General features: G+C 37.3%; 3 protein-coding genes across 5 annotated transcripts; 2 read left to right on the forward strand and 1 right to left on the reverse strand.

The window, feature by feature from the left end:
- Window positions 1-215: 215 nt before the first annotated feature.
- On the reverse strand, window positions 216-1,878 carry LOC122034146 (cytochrome P450 81Q32-like). Its single transcript, XM_042593269.1, has 4 exons — window positions 1,593-1,878; window positions 1,158-1,462; window positions 666-1,097; window positions 216-308 (listed from the first exon to the last, which is right to left on the reverse strand). The coding sequence occupies exons 1-4, from the start codon at window positions 1,876-1,878 to the stop codon at window positions 216-218; spliced, it is 1,116 nt and encodes a 371-aa protein (XP_042449203.1).
- Window positions 1,879-5,322: 3,444 nt separating this feature from the next.
- LOC122034147 (zinc finger BED domain-containing protein RICESLEEPER 2-like) lies at window positions 5,323-6,423 on the forward strand. The gene has a single exon (XM_042593270.1). It carries the CDS (start codon window positions 5,323-5,325, stop codon window positions 6,421-6,423), a length of 1,101 nt encoding a protein of 366 aa, XP_042449204.1.
- An 8,125-nt stretch (window positions 6,424-14,548) lies between these two features.
- Window positions 14,549-16,477, forward strand: LOC122034362 (ribonuclease H2 subunit A-like). 3 transcript variants are annotated; one of them, XR_006126692.1, is made up of 4 exons: window positions 14,549-14,820; window positions 15,370-15,453; window positions 15,967-16,090; window positions 16,272-16,477. XR_006126692.1 is itself a non-coding variant. In XM_042593592.1 (4 exons), coding segments are annotated over exons 1-4 (261 nt in total). In that variant the 5' UTR covers window positions 14,833-15,055; the 3' UTR covers window positions 16,324-16,477. The 3 variants fall into 3 exon arrangements, 1 of the variants encoding a protein (XP_042449526.1); XR_006126693.1 differs by lacking the exon at window positions 14,549-14,820 and adding an exon at window positions 14,833-15,051; XM_042593592.1 differs by lacking the exon at window positions 14,549-14,820 and adding an exon at window positions 14,833-15,056.
- Window positions 16,478-19,250: the final 2,773 nt, after the last annotated feature.

Below are 19,250 nucleotides of genomic sequence, written 5' to 3' on the forward strand. Positions count from 1 at the left end.
TTCTTTGCGAAGTTAACCCTGAATAACAATTATACATTTTTCGTTTCTGTTTAAGCTGACAAATGCATCAAAACCTTTGTCCCTAATGATCAAAGGATGATCGATCAGTTTCATCAAAAAAAAAAAAAAAAGGTTAAGTGATCATTTGCCGCTACGGACATAGGGGTTCATAGTCAGATGGTAGTTCATTCTATTAGGAAATAAGTTCCTCCTACTTAAAAGGCAGTCCGCTTTGGGACAAACCGTGAAAAAGCATCTGAGATGAATGTTTTAAGCAGTCCACTTTGGGACAAACCGTGAAAAAGCATCTGAGATGAATGTTTTAAGCAGTCCGCTTTAGGACAAACCGTAAAAAAACATCTGAGATGAATATTTTAAGCCGTCCGCTTTGGGACAAACCGTGAAAAAGCATCTGAGATGAATGTTTTAAGCAATCCGCTTTGGGACAAACCGTGAAAAAGCATCTGAGATGAATATTTTAAGCAGTCCTGTCCGCTTTGGGACAAACCGTGAAAAAGCATCTGAGCTGAATGTTTTAAGCAATCCGCTTTGGGACAAACCGTGAAAATTGTGCACACAAAATTCGTAAACTTTGGTGATTTTGATACAAAATCATAATATAGAATCTTCTCAACTAAGTAGTATGACGAAGAGTGTGCACGTACCATCATCACGCGCTTGATGATGTCATCCGTGTAACGTTCCGGATCTCTGTTCTGCAGCGACAACATAACGTCCATCACTGTCTCCCTTCCTTCCCCATCGACGCCGTCGCCATTATCCTCGCTCTGTCGTCTCTCTCGGTGCAGCACTATGAGTTTTCCCCAAAACTCATCCCTCCTCCTCTGAAGCCTCATTAGCCTCTTCTCCAAACCGTGCCACGTCACTCTCATAAACTCCGGCATGTCGTCCCCTGCATTCGCGGCCGCCGCGCTCAACTGTAGTCCCTCGCTCACTATCTCCTTGATGATCAGCCTCTGCTCTTGCGTCTCCCCTGTCAGTGAAACCACCAGCTGTTCGATGATGGCGCACACGAGGTCGAACAAAGTCGACTTCAGATCCAGCCTCCTCGGCGCGCCACCACTGCCGCCGTCTTGCTGGAGGAAGAAGTTCCGCGCGAGAGCTCAGATCTCCCCGCTGAGAAGGTCAGAGGAAACGTGTAGGCTGTCGAACGCGAGCAAGTGCATGGAGGTGATGTGGCGGAGGCGACGCCAGTGGGACCCGTAGGGCGCCCACAGGATGGCGATGAAGTCGTATCCGAGGATCTTGCCGGCGAGGAAGCGGGGGTGGTTCGCGAAGGCGACGTCGAGGACGAGGATGGTGAAGCACTCTTCGACGGCAGACGGAGAGGACACGAGGAGGACGGGGCGGGAACCGAAGTGCAGGAGAACAACGGGGCCGTGGGCGGCGGAGATGGCGGCGGGAGAGCGGTGGATCGGCGGGTTGAAGAGGTGGAGGTGGCCTAAAATCGGAAAGGAAGGGGGACTGGGCGGTAGATGGCGGTGGTTTTGGCGCCGACGGCAAAAAATGAGAAGAAGGAAGAGAAACAGAGAGGGGAGGAGGAAAATTTCGATAGACATCGCTCTCCTCACTCTGGAGGAGCAGTAGCTCGATCTGGAGGGGAGGAACTACTCGATCTGGAGGGGAGGAGCAGTAGCTCGATCTGGAGGGGAGGAGCTGGAGGGGAGGAGCAATAGCTCGATCTGGAGGGGAGGAGCAGAGCTCGATCTGGAGGAGATCGAGGAGCAGTAGCTCGATCTGGAGGGGAGGAGCTGTAGCTCGATCTGGAGGAGATCGAGGAGCAGTAGCTCGATCTGGAGGGGAGGAGCAGTAGATCGATCTGGAGGAGCAGTAGCTGTGGCAGGTCGCAGTGACCATTAAGGCTGGAAAAAAAATACTGAAATACTGAAATACCGAAATCCCGAAAAATTGTACCGAAAAAATATTGAAATATCAAAATTTTCGGTATACCGAAAAATTCGGTACGGTACCATACCATGCCAAATTTTTCGGTAACGGTAATGGTAACGATTTACATTGTTTCGGTATACCAAAATACCGACACAACCCATATATTAATTATATTAATTTAATTATTTAATTACTCCTAAACCAAACCCTAAGGCATTGACTCTTCCGTCTTCTCAAACCTATTTCACGTTTCTCCTGCCGTCCTGCATAGCCGATCATCCCTATTCGCTCCTGCCGTCCTGCATAGCTCGATCTGGAGGAGCTGGAGGAGAGGAGCAATAGATCGATCTGGAGGAGCAGTAGCTCGTTCTGGAGGGGAGGAGCAGAGCTCGATCTGGAGGATATCGAGGAGCAGTAGCTCGATCTGGAGGGGAGGAGCTGGAGGGGAGGAGCTGTAGCTTGATCTGGAGGAGATCGAGGAGCAGTAGCTCGATCTGGAGGGGAGGAGCAGTAAATCGATCTGGAGGAGCAGTAGCTGTGGCAGGTCGCAGTGACCATTAGGGCTGGAAAAAAATACTGAAATACCGAAATCCCGAAAAATTGTACCGAAAAAAATATTGAAATATGTTTCGGTATACCAAAATACCGACACAACCCATATATTAATTATATTATTTTAATTATTTAATTACTCCTAAACCAAACCCTAAGGCATTAACTCTTCCGTCTTCTCAAACCTATTTCACGTTTCTCCTGCCGTCCTGCATAGCCGACCATCCCTATTCGCTCCTGCCGTCCTGCATAGCTCGATCTGGAGGAGCAGGAGGGGAGGAGCAATAGCTCGATCTGGAGGAGCAGTAGCTCGATCTGGAGGGGAGGAGCAGAGCTCGATCTGGAGGAGATCGAGGAGCAGTAGCTCGATCTGGAGGGGAGGAGTTGTAGCTCGATCTGGAGGAGATCGAGGAGCAGTAGCTCGATCTGGAGGGGAGGAGCAGTAGATCGATCTGGAGGAGCAGTAGCTGTGGCAGGTCGCAGTGACCATTAGGGCTGGAAAAAAAAATACTAAAATACCGAAATCCCGAAAAAATGTACCGAAAAAAATACTGAAATATGTTTCGGTATACCAAAATACCGACACAACCCATATATTAATTATATTAATTTAATTATTTAATTATTCCTAAACCAAACCCTAAGGCATTAACTCTTCCGTCTTCTCAAACCTATTTCACGTTTCTCCTGCCGTCCTGCATAGCCGACCATCTCTATTCGCTCCTGCCGTACTGCATAGCTCGATCTGGAGGAGCAATAGCTCGATCTGGAGGAGCAGTAGCTCGATCTGGAGGGGAGTAGCAGTAGCTCGATCTGGAGGGGAGGAGCAGAGTTCGATCTGGAGGAGATCGAGGAGCAGTAGCTCGATCTGGAGGGGAGGAGCTGGAGGGGAGGAGCTGTAGCTCGATCTGGAGGAGATCGAGGAGCAGTAGCTCGATCTGGAGGGGAGGAGCAGTAGATCGATCTGGAGGAGCAGTAGCTGTGGCAGGTCGCAGTGACCATTAGGGCTAGAAAAAAATACTGAAATACCAAAATCCTGAAAAATTGTACCGAAAAAAATACTGAAATATCAAATTTTTCGGTAACGGTAATGGTAACGATTTACATTGTTTCGGTATACCAAAATACCGACACAACCCATATATTAATTATATTAATTTAATTATTTAATTACTCCTAAACCAAACCCTAAGGCATTAACTCTTCCGTCTTCTCAAACCTATTTCACGTTTCTCCTGCCGTCCTGCATAGCCGACCATCCCTATTCGCTCACAGCCACCGTCGCGACTCGCGATTCTTCTTGCGCAGCCCATCATCGCGCATAGTCGCAGTTCTTCTCCTTGCACAGCCGACCACAGCCTGTCAAGATTCTTCTCCTTGCGCAGCCAACCACCACGCGCTGTCACTCCAGTCGCGATTCTTCTCCTTCGCATCCGACCATCACACTAGTCGCCGGAGAAGAAGTACCGAGTCTGAAGAAATCCGAGCACCGAGTCTGTTCTGAGAGCTGTGCTTGACTTGGGCAAGTGCTTGGCGAAGGAAGGCACGATGGAATCGCCGCCAGAGGATGTCTACTCGATCTGTCACGATTGGTTCACCCTCCCTTGCCAAGCCAATTGCTCCCATTGGTTCTGCGGTCAGAGCATATTCCAACTTCCTTTCCCTCCCTCCTCTCCCTTCTCAATCCTTAACCCTAGTTTCTTGTTCTAGATTAAATTTCCCTATTTTGTTGTATTGTGATACATTACACTGAGATTAACTTTTCTTTTTTTCCTTACTGATTTTGCTGCCAGGTGGGAGATTTGATTTATTTTTTGATTGCACAATATTGCATTTTTTATGTGCCTTGTTAATATAATGCATAGTTTCCCTCGACGAATCTAACACGATTATGTAAAATCACCACTATTTGTTGTTCGTTTTGCTTCCCATCGTTTATAATGTTTCCCCTATTTTTCCAGCTAGCGTTTAGCTATTTCCAGTAAGATTTCGACGAGTCTCTGTCGAGCCACCACTCTGGGACCACTATCTGCTGGTTTAAGCTTCAATATTGCATATTCAGGTTTAAAATCACATCTCTTGTTCTTATAAGTAAGCTGCCCAAACTAATTAAATGAAAAATATAGAAATCAATCAAAATAGATAGAGCTTCTTCTTCTACAGTTCTACTACTAGAGCTTCTGCTTAACTCATGATACTTACATTAATGTCTTCTTTTCTTGAAAGAACCATATTTACACTTACATTAATATTTTCTTTTCTTTGCCCTTATGGCCTTATGGTCTTATGGATTCGCATTCCTACTGTCCTGCATGCATTTGTAATGTTTAAAATAAGCAACTATTCTTTACATTTATAATTAGTGTGTAATTATTTTGATAACAGAGTTGCTATTACATGTTATCTTGATTTAAAAGGTTGATAGTTTCTATTAAATCTTCTTCATGTAGTATGATTTAATTCCTTTCTAGTTTCATGTTGATATATCGAATAAATTGGCAGTTAATACTATTATCTTAGTTTTCTTTCAGGATGGAGTCTAATACTCTCCAAAATTCATCACAAACATCAAATACAATTGAACCTGAAACACAACAGTCCACTGCTGAAAAACGACCAAGGAAGCCTCCTAGACATATCAGGAGTAAATTTTGGGAGCATTGTATAAAGGGATCAAGGAAGTTGAGTGATGGAACCGAACAACAAATAGGGACATGCAAATATTGCAAAGTTGAGATCCCAACAGTTTACGGAAGTACTAGTGGGTTAAAAAATCACTTAGTAAAGAGGTGTAAGTCAAGTCCGCTTTATGAAGCAAGGGGGGATGCTAAGAGCCAAACTATATTGACGAATGAGACTATGGGGCAAGGAAGTGCATTGGTTCCTCATACTTTTAATCAAAAAAAATGTGAATTGAAAGTGGCGAGATATGTGATTGTCGATGAAGTGTCTTTTAGGGTTGTCGAAGGGAAGGGGTTTGTAGAATTATTACATGAATTACAACCAAGATTCAGAATTCCTGATCGAAAGAAAGTTGCAAGTATGGTTTATGATATTTTCTTAGTTGAAAAGGCTAAGATACAAAGTGTGATTGGCAACCAAAGGATAAGCATCACTACTGATACTTGGACATCCATTCAAAACATAAATTACATGGTAGTGACAGCTCACTTCTTGGATAGTGATTGGAAGCTACATAAAAGAATAATTAACTTCACAAAAATCACTAGTCATCATGGGGAAGAAATTGGAAAGATGGTTGAGGTTTGTCTAAGAGATTGGGGGATAGACAAAGTATTTTCAATTGTAGTTGACAATGCTTCATCTAATGACACTGCAATTGATTACTTGAAAAGAAGAATGAAAAGTGAAAATTCATTGTTGTTTGAAGGGAAATACTTGCACTTGAGGTGTGTCTGTCTTATAATTAACTTAATTGTTAAGGATGGCTTGAAGGAGCTTAATGTTTCAATTAAAGCTATAAGGAATGCAGTTGTTTTTATTCATTCTTCCCCATCAAGATTGAATAAATTTAGGGAGTTTGTCATACTAGCCAAGTTTTCTAGTACATCAACAGTACCTATGGATGTCAAAACAAGGTGGAATGCAACTTATAAAATGCTTGAAGTTGCATTAAAGTATAGAAGGGTGTTTGAAAGGATGACTGAAGAATGGTTGCGCTTTATGAATTATTTCAGTGAAAAAGATGATAAGGGTAAAGAAAGGATAGGGCCTCCAAATGGTGATGATTGGGAGATTTCAAAGGCTTTTGTACACTTTCTGAAAAAGTTTTATGATGCCACTTTGGAGCTAAGTGCATCAAAAAGTCCTGCCTCCCAATTGCTTTATCAAACCATGATTGCACTACAAGTTGAGATTGATAGAAAGAGACATGATGATTCAAATCCAATCCTTAAAGAGGTAGCATGTGCAATGAAGTTAAAGTTTGACAAGTATTGAGGAAATTGGAATAACATTAACCCTTTGATATTTATTGGTAATATTTTGGACCCGAGAAACAAACTTCAAATGATGAAAGTCATCTTCAGAAAATTGGGAGGTACTCCTACAAGTGTCAAAGAGTTTGTTGATAGTGTCAAACAAAGCTTGGTAACTTTATGGATGGAGTACAAGGGAATAAATGATATTTTGAATGTTGAGAGTCAAGATATGCAAATAGAGTGTGATGATGGATATGGCGACACTAGTGGTGGTGGTGGACCTGGTGGTGGTCTTTGTGATGAATTGTTTGATGATGTGGAAGCACAAAATGAAGAAGAGCAACTTCAAGAGATATCCAATGAAGTGGATAAGTACTTGGCCGATGAGATTGAAAAACGATCTAATCAATCTTTCAATCTTTTGGAGTGGTGGAAAGGAAGTGAAACTAGGTACCCAATCCTTTCAATGATTGCTAAGGATGTTTTTTCAATTCCATGCTCAACCGTTGCTAGTGAGTCAGCTTTTAGTTTGGGCAAAAGAATTGTGGATCCTTTTAGGAGCAGTTTGAGTCCTAAAATGGTAGAGGCATTGGTATGCACTAGTGATTGGCTAAGAGCGGAGGAGTTCTCTTTTTGGAAAGATCCAACTGATGATGACCTTGAACTATATAAGGAAATTGAAGAAATTGAAAAAAGTAACCATTTTTTATTAAATTAAGTTTATATTTATATCATTGTTAATCTAACATGAATAATAATGTTTCTTTTAACAGATGCAAATGCCAATCAAGACCGTGCAAACACTTCATCTTCTCCCCCCTCCACTTTGGTCTAACTTTAAGAGTAAGACTATATTTATGTTTACTTATTTCAATTCTAATATTTGTAACTAAATTTAGTTTGTAACTTTTGCAGGTCCTTTGAGATGTTAGAGACTTAGAGTTTCAACAAAATTATAGTTAGTAAGATTGCATTTATGTTTTCTTATTTAAATTCTAATATTTGTAACTAAATTTTAGTTTTTAACTTTTGCAGGTCTTTTGAGACGTTGGAATTTCAAAAAATCTGCAGACACTTTTTTTTGTAACTAAGCAGTCTAAGCAATAGTCATTTAGTGTTACAACTTGTGATAAATTTGATGTGACACTTGTTTTGAGTTTTGACTTTTACATGAAACACTAATCTTGTAAGATATTTGATGGTTTATGAATTATATTTATATTCTGCATTCATGAGATTTATACTTGAGTGAGAATGTAGTTGACAATGGCTTACAAGAAGTATTGCAGGTTAATCTAAAATGTATTTGATAGTCATTTAGTGTTGCACTAATCGGAAATGTTTTATTTCATTCATCAACAGTCAATCTTATTATATTTTTCATCCTGTCGAATTTACTCTAGAATTTTTTTAATTGGAATTTTATATACTTTGAACTGTTAAGAAATGGGGTTTCCATTTGTTAATATATATGGATAAATTGATGTCAATCTGCATATATGTGCCCACATAATGGTAAACCTCTAAACCTTCATTTGAGTTCAAACATGTCCAATTTTGTCTGGATTTTTATTCTTGAACAGGGATTACAAATAGTGACCTTGCCACATGCGGCCTTGGAGCTATTCAGGTTATCATTTTGAATCTCATTTCAGGATTTTAATATAATATCCTAAAGTTTTAGTGTCCTCATCTTCTTACCAAAGGGACATCAACTATCTTCCAGGTGGTTGCTACTGGTGTTACCACATGGTTAACAAACAGAGCCAGGTCGAAGAATTCTTCTTATAGTAAGCTTATGCGACATAAATTACCTTTTTTATGCATCTGTTTTAAAAGTAATAATAATGTATATGGAAAATCTTATTTGGTTGCAGATCTGCACTGCAGGAATGGGCGAAGCCTTCTCCTAGTTTCTGTTGTTTTTTTTTTCTGGAGGTCAGTCTGGCAATAGTCAGTTTACTAAATTGTTAGTACAATGATTGTTCTGTGGCATAACTTGATGTTCCTTTTTAATGTGATTAGGCATCCTTTATACTTATTTCAATAATTTTTAAAATTTTTGTAATTGTTGATAACAGGGAGTCTTTTTGCAAGAATCTTATCCATACCATGTAATGAGCATCCTTTCTTTGGTTGGACTTGTGGTATGTATACGTCAGCTGTGAGTTTATCATTTTATATAACAGAAGTCATTGTTTTGTAATCCCTAATCTATTGTTTATCTTCTCATAGGCTTTTGTCGTTTCCTTCTCTCTTGGGTTGGGAGCAATTCCATGGATTATTATGTTATGTCTGAGGTATGTGAGTTAAAGCTAATTAGTTTACTCTCTTCAGAAAGATTGTTGTAGGTTACTGGTGTTCTTGTTGAATGTATGGTGGGTTAGCACATTTCTCTGAAAGTTTAAGAAAAACTTATTAACAAAATCAACGATTGATTCATCAATTATCCACAAACTCATTATATAGGTGCTTGTATTTTGTTATAGTTAATTTTTTCAATATAGAAATATAGATACTGAGGTGTCCGACACTGAATTATTGAAGTTTTACTATAGAATATTGAGTCATTGAGGTGTCCGACTATCAATTTTATATTCATTGTTTTATGAATTTTTGCTTTGTTGACATTGGATTTCCGAGAAATCTTTTCGTGATTTTATGTTGTATGCGAAGTTCACACTAAGTGATAAGCATTATTAGTTATGAGTCTTACCCATGTGTGTAACGTGTGTTCACTTAGTAAGTTGAGTCTCAATAAGCGTTGCGGTATTCAATTATATCTGCTTATGAGATTTTTCATATGTGATATTTTTCATAATCGTTGTGCATATCTATATCAATGTAATACTAGAACTGTGGTACAGAGAAAGCTTAATCTTCATTCAGAGTCTTGCAGGCAGTGTAGCAACACTTGTGAACAGGTTGATGCCGTTTGCGGTAACAATGACTGCAAATTTGCTTTTGAGTTGGACCTCTGGAGGTTGAAATTCTGTTACCATGTGCTTCTCTCTGAAAATTGACACCTATTTTTATTGCATAGATTTTTTTGCTTCTTCTTATTTATCTTTGCCAGGTACCTTTTTGATTTATGCAGTTGTGAGTGCCCTCACCCTATTGTTTGCCATAATATGGGTTCCTGCGACCAAGGGAAGATCTCTTGAAGAAATACAATGGTCTTTTAGTTGAGTTCTGTAAATACTCATCAAGTGTGCTCTTTATATCTACTTGATTCGATACTTCACAGGTTCTCGAGTCAGCCATGGGCAAAGTACCAAGATGATCAAACCTCGGCTATTGCATGTACCTGTTGTCTCTCGTATAAATATGTAACTTTAGATTCTTCTTGAGTGCAATCATTCTGAAGGTTCTGACCAAATCACATCATAAATAATACAAGTGAAATCAAATTAAATATATAAGAAATATTGATCTCCTGTAGTCCTGTTTTTGTTTGAGACTAGCAACAAATATAAAAAATGGAGAATTCTTCTTATATGACTGTATGACGGTATTTTACCGATACCATACTGACATTTCAATATACCGAAATTTTGGTATACCGAAATATCGGTATGGTATCGGTATCATTTTTTAGAATACCGAATGTTTTGGTACGGTATACGGTACTCAATTTTTGGTATGGTATACCGTACCTGTTGGTTGCTACTCGGAAAACCAAGAGGTTCCACTGTACAAAAATTTTGTACAAAGGTCTGAACCTTTTCCTAGCTACCATGTGTTCTTTTAAATTAAATTTTGGATCGCCTGCGGAACTTAACACGTTTGATCCAAAACTTAATCTATTTGTTCTTTTAGGTTTTGACTTGGATCTCCTGCGGAACTTAACACGTTCGACCCAAGTCACCTTAAGTTATTAATTCCATTAAATATTAATTTCCATAATTGGTTCCCAGTACTGACGTGGCGAGGCACATGGCCTTCTTGGATATGGGAGCAACCACCACCGACTAGACAAAACCTTTTATGGAAAGCTAATATTTAATTTCCTAAAATAACTTTAGGTTAACCGAAAAGAACAATCAAATCACAAGAAAAAGAAAAACAAAAGAACACTATATCGAAAACAAATTCGAAACTCTAGAATCGTATGCCTCTTGTATTTAGTATTATTTTCAAAAATAACTAGTATGATGCGGAAAGAAAAAATACTAGTTATACCTTTTAGAAAAACCTCTTGATCTTCTACCGTATTCCTCTTCTAACCTCGGACGTTGTGTGGGCAACGATCTTCCGAGATGAGAACCACCAAGCACCTTCTTCTTCCTTGCAAGTTTCGGCCACCACAATTCTCCAAGAGAAGTAGAGGTCCGGCCACCACCACCAAGCTCCAAGGGATGCAAGAAACAAAACCACCTTTCTCTCCTTCTCCTAGCTAGAACCGGCCACCATCAAGAGCTCCAAGAGAGGTTGTCGCCGGCCATAAGAAGAAGAGAAGAGGAAGAAGCTAGGGCCGGCCACCAAGGAGGAAAAGAGAGGAGAAGAATAATAGAGTTGATCACCCGTGAAGGCACCTCTACCCCCTCTTTTATAATCCTTGGTCTTGACAAATAAGGAAATTTTAATAAAAAATTCCTTAATTCTTTTGTCATAAAAAGAAAAATTATTTTAATTAAAAAACAATTTTCTTCTTTTAATAATAATGGCCGGCCACTTCTAATTCCCCAAAACAAGGAAAATTTAATTCACACAAGAATTAAAACTTCCTAATTTGTTTCTAGAAATTTATAAAAATTTCTCCAATAATTTTATCCCTTCATGATTGGTTAATAAAAAGGAAATTTTATAAATTAAAATTCTTCTTCTAAACATGCGGATAATTTCCAAAAGGAAAGTTATCTCTAAAAATTAAAATCTCTTTTCAATCTACAAATAAGGAAAGATATCAAATCTTTTCTTAATCTTTTATAGAAATTATAATTTTAAACTTTTAAATTATTATCATGGTCAAAAAGGAAAGTTTTCTTAAAATAAAATCTCCTTTCAATATACACATAAGGAACGATTTCAAATCCTTTCTTAATCTTTTGTAGAAAGCTTTAAAAGGAAAGATTTAATTTTTAAACTCTCTTTTAAAACAATGATATCAACATAAGAAATAATTTTAATAAAAATCCTTTTAATATGATGTGGCCGACCACCTTAAGGCTCAACCTTTAGGCTTGGCCGGCCCTAAGCTTGAGCTTCAAGCTTAGCTTGGCCGGCCCCTATTGGTTGGGTAAGAAGGTGGGTATGTGGTGGGTATAAATCTCTATATACAAGAGGCTACGATAGGGACCGAGAGGAGGAATTGGTTTTGGTCTCCCGATGAAATTAAGCTTCCCGTGTTCGCCCCGAACACACAACTTAATTCCATCAATAATAATTTATTCCACTAAAGAACTATTATTGAACTACCGCACCAATCCCAAATTACATTTTGGGCTCTTTCTTATTATGAGTGTGTTAGTCTCCCTGTGTTTAAGATGTCAAATGTCCACTAATTAAGCGAGTTACTGACAACTCATTTAATTAATATCTTAGTCCAAGAGTAGTACCACTCAACCTTATCGTCATGCCGGACTAAGTCCACCTGCAGGGTTTAACATGACAATCTTTATGAGCTCCTCTTGAGGACAATCTCAACCTAGATCACTAGGACACAGTTTCCTTCTATAATCAACAATACACACTATAAGTGATATCATTTCCCAACTTATCGGGCTTATTGATTCATCGAACTAAATCTCACCCATTGATAAATTAAAGAAATAAATATCAAATATATGTGCTTGTTATTATATTAGGATTAAGATCACACACTTCCATAATAACTGAGGTCTTTGTTTCTTTATAAAGTCAGTATAAAAGAAACGACCTCTAATGGTCCTACTCAATACACTCTAAGTGTACTAGTGTAATTATATAGTTAAGATAAACTAATACCTAATTACACTACGACCTTCCAATGGTTTGTTCCTTTCCATTATGGTCGTGAGTTACTGTTTATAATTTATAAGGTACTGATAACATGATCCTCTGTGTGTGACACCACACACCATGTTATCTACAATATAAATTAATTGAACAACTACATTTATCATAAATGTAGACATTTGACGAATGTGATTCTTATTTCTAGATAAATGTTTATACCAAAAGCTAGGCTTTTAGTATACACTCTAACAGTACCGACCCAGGCCTAGTGACCATGCCCAGCTACTTATAGATGCACGTAGGAGCTGTACAGCCCAGCCCTTTATTCTACGCATCCATGTGGAGATGGCTTTGTGATGAAGAAGAGAAGGGAACTCTGATGCTGTTAGAAGTTGGTGACACGTAGCAAGCATAAAGAATATCATGGTATATTATTGTAATGGTAGGTGCATTGTCTTAACACATCAGCCGACACTAGCTAGACCTCTGTCCAGAAATCACATCACTGTATCAGCCAATTTCAATCCATTATAACTTATCAATAAGACTATGCTTTCAGTCTGTTAGGGTAGCTAATTAACAGGTTTACTTCATTTTTATACAAGGTAATGGCCGAGAATCTGGTTAAGTAGCTTCTGGTTTTGTTTGCTAAGGAATTGGCGAGTAATAGGAAAGGATGAAATGACTTAGGTGAGAGGTCAGGTCAGCTCATTTGGTGGAGGTGAGGCCACAAGGATGCATTCGTACAAAAATTCATAATAAAAAAAACAGACTAATCGCTTTCGTTGATCCAAGAATCCTCCATTGCTAAAAACTTTGTTTTAAAAAAAAAAATCAGCTTGGCCAACGAATAATTTAGGAACTAATAATAGATTATTGACAAACTTTTAAGCATCTCTTATGCAGTATACTGTTCGTGATTTTTCTATTCTTTTTCTTTTGTTTCCTTTGAGTTTCTTTGCGAAGTTAACCCTGAATAACAATTATACATTTTCCGTTTCTGTTTAAGCTGACAAATGCATCAAAACCTTTGTCCCTAATGATCAAAGGATGATCGATCAGTTTCATCAAAAAAAAAAAAAAGGTTAAGTGATCATTTGCCGCTACGGACATAGGGGTTTATAGTCAGATGGTAGTTCATTCTATTAGGAAATAAGTTCCTCCTACTTAAAAGGCAGTCCGCTTTGGGATAAACCGTGAAAAAGCATCTGAGATGAATGTTTTAAGCAGTCCGCTTTGGGACAAACCGTGAAAAAAAGCATCTGAGATGAATGTTTTAAACAGTTCGCTTTGGGACAAACCGTGAAACATCTGCGGAACAAAAGCCCTATGTCCGTAGCGGGAGATCATTGTGATCGGGAGATCGATACGAACCCATAAGAACTTGTTTTGTGCAATTTCAAGCTCCGTAGGTACATCTTCCGCATTTTATACGTATTTATTTTGATTTTTGAAAAAAATTAAATTTTGCAACGAACTTAGAAATTTGTCCCTAATCTGGGACGAACTCTAAAGTTCATCGCAAATTAGGGACGAAATTTCAAATTTGTCCCTAATTTTTTTTTTAAGGTAAGACTTTTAAAAATTGAAGATGACCCTAGAAAGCTCGGAATGACACGAAACAAGTTTCTATGGGCTCGTATCGATCTCCTGGTCTTATTAGTAGGGTCAAACATAATTTTATACAAATACACTGACGTTTATAAATTTTTGGAACAATAATTAAATATTTATTACTCGTTCTGGGTAAAAAATTTATAAACGTCAGTGTATTTGTATAAAAATATGTTTGACCCAACTAATAAGATCAGGAGATCGATACGAGCCCATAGAAACTTATTTCGTGTCATTCCGAGCTCTCTAGGGTCATCTTTCAATTTTTAAAATTCTAACCTTAAAAAGAAAAAATTAGGGATAAATTTGAAATTTCGTCCCTAATTTGCGACGAACTTCAGAGTTCGTCCCCAGATTAGGTACGAATTTCTAAGTTCGTTACAAAATTTAATTTTTTCAAAAATAAAAAAAAAATGCGTATAAAATTTTCAGAAATGAAAATTTTAATTATTGATAAAAACATTTATGAATCTCAAAATATTAAATGAAAAAAATAATTGAGATCATTATTGCGATCAGGAGATCGATACGCATAAACTTTTTTTATGAAATTTCGATGTATGTAGATCCATATTTAAGCATTTCTTTTTCTTTTTTAAAATATTTTTAATTCTAGGGCGAATTTTGGATTCGTAACGAATACAGAATTCGTCCCAGATTTTTGGGACAAATCCATGATTTAGGGAAGAATTCAGAATTCGTCCCAATCTGGGACGAATCCTCAATTTGTCGCCAAAAACCCCTAAAATCGTTCCAGATCTCCGTTCCTTTCCTTTGCCACTCGTGTTTTCTTCTCTCGGCGGTGGCTGCAGCGATCTTCGGCGGCGGTGACTGCGATCTCCAGCGGCGTTGGCAGTGTGTCTTGGTAAGTCCCTCTCTTCTCCCCTCTCTCCCCTCTCCTATCTCCCCTCTCCCTGGTTGCCGTCTGTGGCCGCGGCTGGCCCCGGCCGAGTGGCCGGGCGTCGCTGCAGCTGGCTCCGGTGGCCCTGTGGAGCATGCCCCCGGTGGCCGTGTGACCGTTCGCTTCTCGTCGCATAGTGCGATCCGTGAGTTCCTTCCTCAGTCCCTCGTGTTGGAATCGGCAGCAACTTGGGCGGTGAAGTAAACTATTGCTTTTTGTTTATTTCCTTTTTTTTTGGTAAAATAGAATTTATTATGCCTGTATCCAACTTGAAATAATTATAATGTTATTTTTCTTGTATGGTTACTTGTTGCTCAAATTAATTTGCCAAAATTTGCTAATTTTACCACTTGTATTGTTATGTGCACATGAGCTGCTTTACCATATCCATCAATGTAACACCATTTAGCTTATAACAAAGTAAACTTTCAAGTATATGTCCAACATCAATTTATTGTGTAGAAGTTGATGCTTCTAAAGAATGAATTTTTGTTGTTTGCTTCCTCTTTCTAGTGGATTTGCACACTCGGGTTGCAGTAATTCTAAATCAAGACGCAATCACTGAGATGGGCTATGGGCATAGTTTCTGCAATGATTGTAAGTTTGCTAGCCTCCAGATTTCTTACAAAATATTTTGATGAACATCACACTAACTAATTCCGAGATTTTCTGTAATTGTTTGTAAGCTTTTTTAAGAATATTATTCAACTGTTAGTGAGGACTAAGATATTCTACAAAAAAAAATATATTAGAATTTGACATCATCATAAGCTTGCCCTCTGAATCATGAATATGTTTGTTTTTGTAATATGCAAATAGGGAACTTGTTATAAATGGTAGTACATGTCATGGATTTGTTGGGATTAATTACTTCTTGAAATGTCTCTTTGTTCTAATGTTACTTCAACATCCGCAGCTTTCTAATCTACTAGTTTGTTATCCTGTTCATTGGATTTGATTTAATTGTTTTACTTTGATTGATTAGTTAAATATTTTTCTCCTTAAGTTGTTTGCATTGTTCCACGTATATGGTTTTATGATGCAATTCTGCACCATTATGGATCCAAAGGCAGCGTATGTGATGGCTTTTGTTGTTTTAACTTTTCAAAGATTCTAAGACTCATAGAGAGGAGAAGAGGGAAGAGTTGTTCGAAAATCTAAAACTTGATGATTCTATTGGATGGGAAGTTGATGTTATAGATCCATGGGAGCTATCAGCTAAGATGTTAAAGAGGTATGCATATGATTCTTAGCACCTTATCTAAATTCATCGTGCTACATTATTTGTAAGTGGCAAGATATACATATTGACTTTCAAGTCTATCGCCAACCTCTAATATCACTCTAACTTTATAATTTAAGTACTTATCTTTTTTGTTAGAAATAATCTGGTTTGTTTGTTTATTTTTATGCAGGAAAAGAAGATTTGATGGGAAAGAAAGTTTGTGGAAAATAAATATGAGTTGATGTATGTATAGTTTATTTTGAAAAAACTTGTATAACTTTTAGGAGTGTTGGACTTGTAACTTCTTTGAGTCTTGAAGAATTGATTTGTGGAACTTTGGATTTGTATTATTGTAAAATTGATTTTAAATATTAATAGATTTATATATTTGTTAAATAGGATGTGATGATATTAATTAGAACGTGTTGAATGTTTATGATGTGCTATTTAATTTTGTTGTATACGGATTATAGATATGTATTAGATTGGAATAAATTGCAAAATTGGTTCTGTTGAATTTTTTGGGATTTAGGGACGAATTTTGCGACAAAAATAATTTGTCGTCAAATTATTGTAAATTACTCTGTATCGATAATTTTGTGATAACTTAATTTTTGTTCCAAAATTCGTCCCAGAATCTGGGACAAATCTGTGAATTTGCCCCAGAATTTGGGACGAATCCACATTTTCGTCCCAGATTCTGAGATGAATCTGTGATTCGTCCCAGAATTCGTTCTAGAATCTGGGACGAATCCACAGATTCGTCCCAGAATCTGAGACAAATTTTGGGACAAAAATTAATTTATCACAAATTATAATTTTTTAAAAAAAATATTATTTTTGTTGTCAAATTTGTCGCAAAATTTGCAACGAAAATAATATTCATTGCAGTTTGACTATGAGAATTTTGCGACAAATATAATTTTTGTTGCAGAATTGGTGACAAATTTGGCGACAAAATTATAATTCGTTGCCAATTTCGTCGCCGAATTCGTCCCCAATTTTGTAGCAATTTTGCAACAAATATTATTTTTGTTGCAAAATTGGCAACAAATTTGGCGACAAAAATATTATTCGTTGTCATTTTCGTCCCCAAATTCGTCGCTAAGTTAGCAACGAGAATTTTGGGACGAAATTTTTTTCGTTGCAGAATTCTTGTCAAAAATTTTTACAACGAATTTTTTTTATAAATTCGTCCCTAAACACTGCATTTTTTGTAGTGCAGTCTCCGACTAGCCTGACCTGTTCGGGTCCACTATGACTTGTATGCATTGACCCGTGTTCCTCCGTCTTGTACGTCCCAATCCATATCCCGACCTGTACATCCTGACCTGTCCTTGAACGCCGCTTATGTCCCCCGGGACCATCTTGTAATTTGAACCTTTGACCGTCACATAGGCCGGACTTTTGACTATTACGTAGGCCTGACTGTTGACTGTCACGTGAGCTTGACTTATGACCACCACGTGGGTTTGATTTCTAACCACCCCGTAGACTTGACTTCTGACCACATCAAATACTCGACCCCATTATCAAGCGCCGTATCAACTAATAATAGATTATTGACAAACTTTTAAGCATCTATTATGTAGTATAGTGTTCGTGAGTTTTCTATTCTCTTTCTATTGTTTCCTTTTGAGTTTCTTTGCGAAGTTAACCCTGAATAACAATTTTTGAAACTTTAACTGAATCGGTACTTGATATACATTTTCTGTTTCTGTTTAAGCTGACAAATGCGTCAAAAACCTGTCCCTCGACCCTCATGATCAAAGGATAATTGATCAGTTTTATTAAAAAAAATCTAAAAAGATTCATTAAAAAAAAAAAGGAATAAGTGATCATTGCTCCGGCGGACATAGCCTCGTTGAGACCTGGATACCGTCCGCTTTGAGACAAACCGTGAAAAAGCATCATGAATTTTTTTACCCAAAGGATAGGAGATCATTGTTTGGATGTAAGACCTATTTAATTAAAACTCAGATCTAGGGAGAGGACAATATTATAGCCATATATATATGTACAAAAATTAATATTTTGGATTTATCTAAAAAAGGATTTATCTAACTCATGCCTTACAATAATAGGGTTCATTTCAACTATTTGGCAAAAGACGAACCGTTCGTTTCCAACACCCTTGTTAACTTATCCCTATAGATAACACAAATGAGGTAATCATAGATGACTACTAACCATTAGTGCAGGTGGCAAGATATGGAGGAAACTATATATGCTCTTTTAGGCTAAATAAAAATTCAAATAAACTCACGAGTCATGAATATATTCGTTAAATAAAGCTCGAGCTCGACACGATTATAAACGAGTCAAACTCAAACATTCAAGAGTTCGACTCGGTTCGACTCGATGACATCCCTAGATATAAGATCATAGCAGGTTCAACGGTGGGCCTGATATGGAAATATATCAGTCCCTTTTTAATCCTGAAGAGAGGGGATGAATTGGAAAATGGTGAGAGAGGAGGGATTTAGTAGGTTGGCGGAAGGGAATAACACTATTTTTAGTATTTTTGATCATTTTAAAATTAGAGTATCAAGGTCGTCTCAACTATTCTTGAGGCCTAGGCATAATAATAACTTTATCTTATCTCAAATTTCACTTCTTTATTAATAAAATTTAAAAAATAAAAAATATTTTATGTTAACTAATTTGACAATGGGTAATAAATTATTGTAATATTATTAATATATATTTTAATTATTATTATTATTTAAAAATAATAGCTCAATTTTAACTTTGATGAATGAAAGTCTTGACGCAACAATAAAAAATATTATTGTGTGACCTAGATATTGGCACTGCATACAATAGACCCTTCTCTAGGAGTACATATTGGCAGAACCTTCACGAACCAAACTGTCTTTTTATCAATTTTAACTTTGATAAATTATAAATTAAATTTATTTAGTCAAAAAATATTTAGGTAGTAAATATCGATGGTAAATTATTAAAAAAAGTGTGCATAATAACTCGTTCAAGAGCAAGGACAAAGTAAAAATGTTATAAAAATGATAATAAAGGAGAAGAAAGAAGGAAAATAAAATTTAGAGAGGAATAATAGTGCAATATTAAATATGCTTTTGACATCCCAAAATATTTCTATAAAAAAATACGAATTAAGTATAACCAATAAGTATTTTTAATTTATTAACCA

Source organism: Zingiber officinale, chromosome 11B (genome assembly GCF_018446385.1).
Source record: "Zingiber officinale cultivar Zhangliang chromosome 11B, Zo_v1.1, whole genome shotgun sequence".
NCBI classification, from domain to species: domain Eukaryota; kingdom Viridiplantae; phylum Streptophyta; class Magnoliopsida; order Zingiberales; family Zingiberaceae; genus Zingiber; species Zingiber officinale.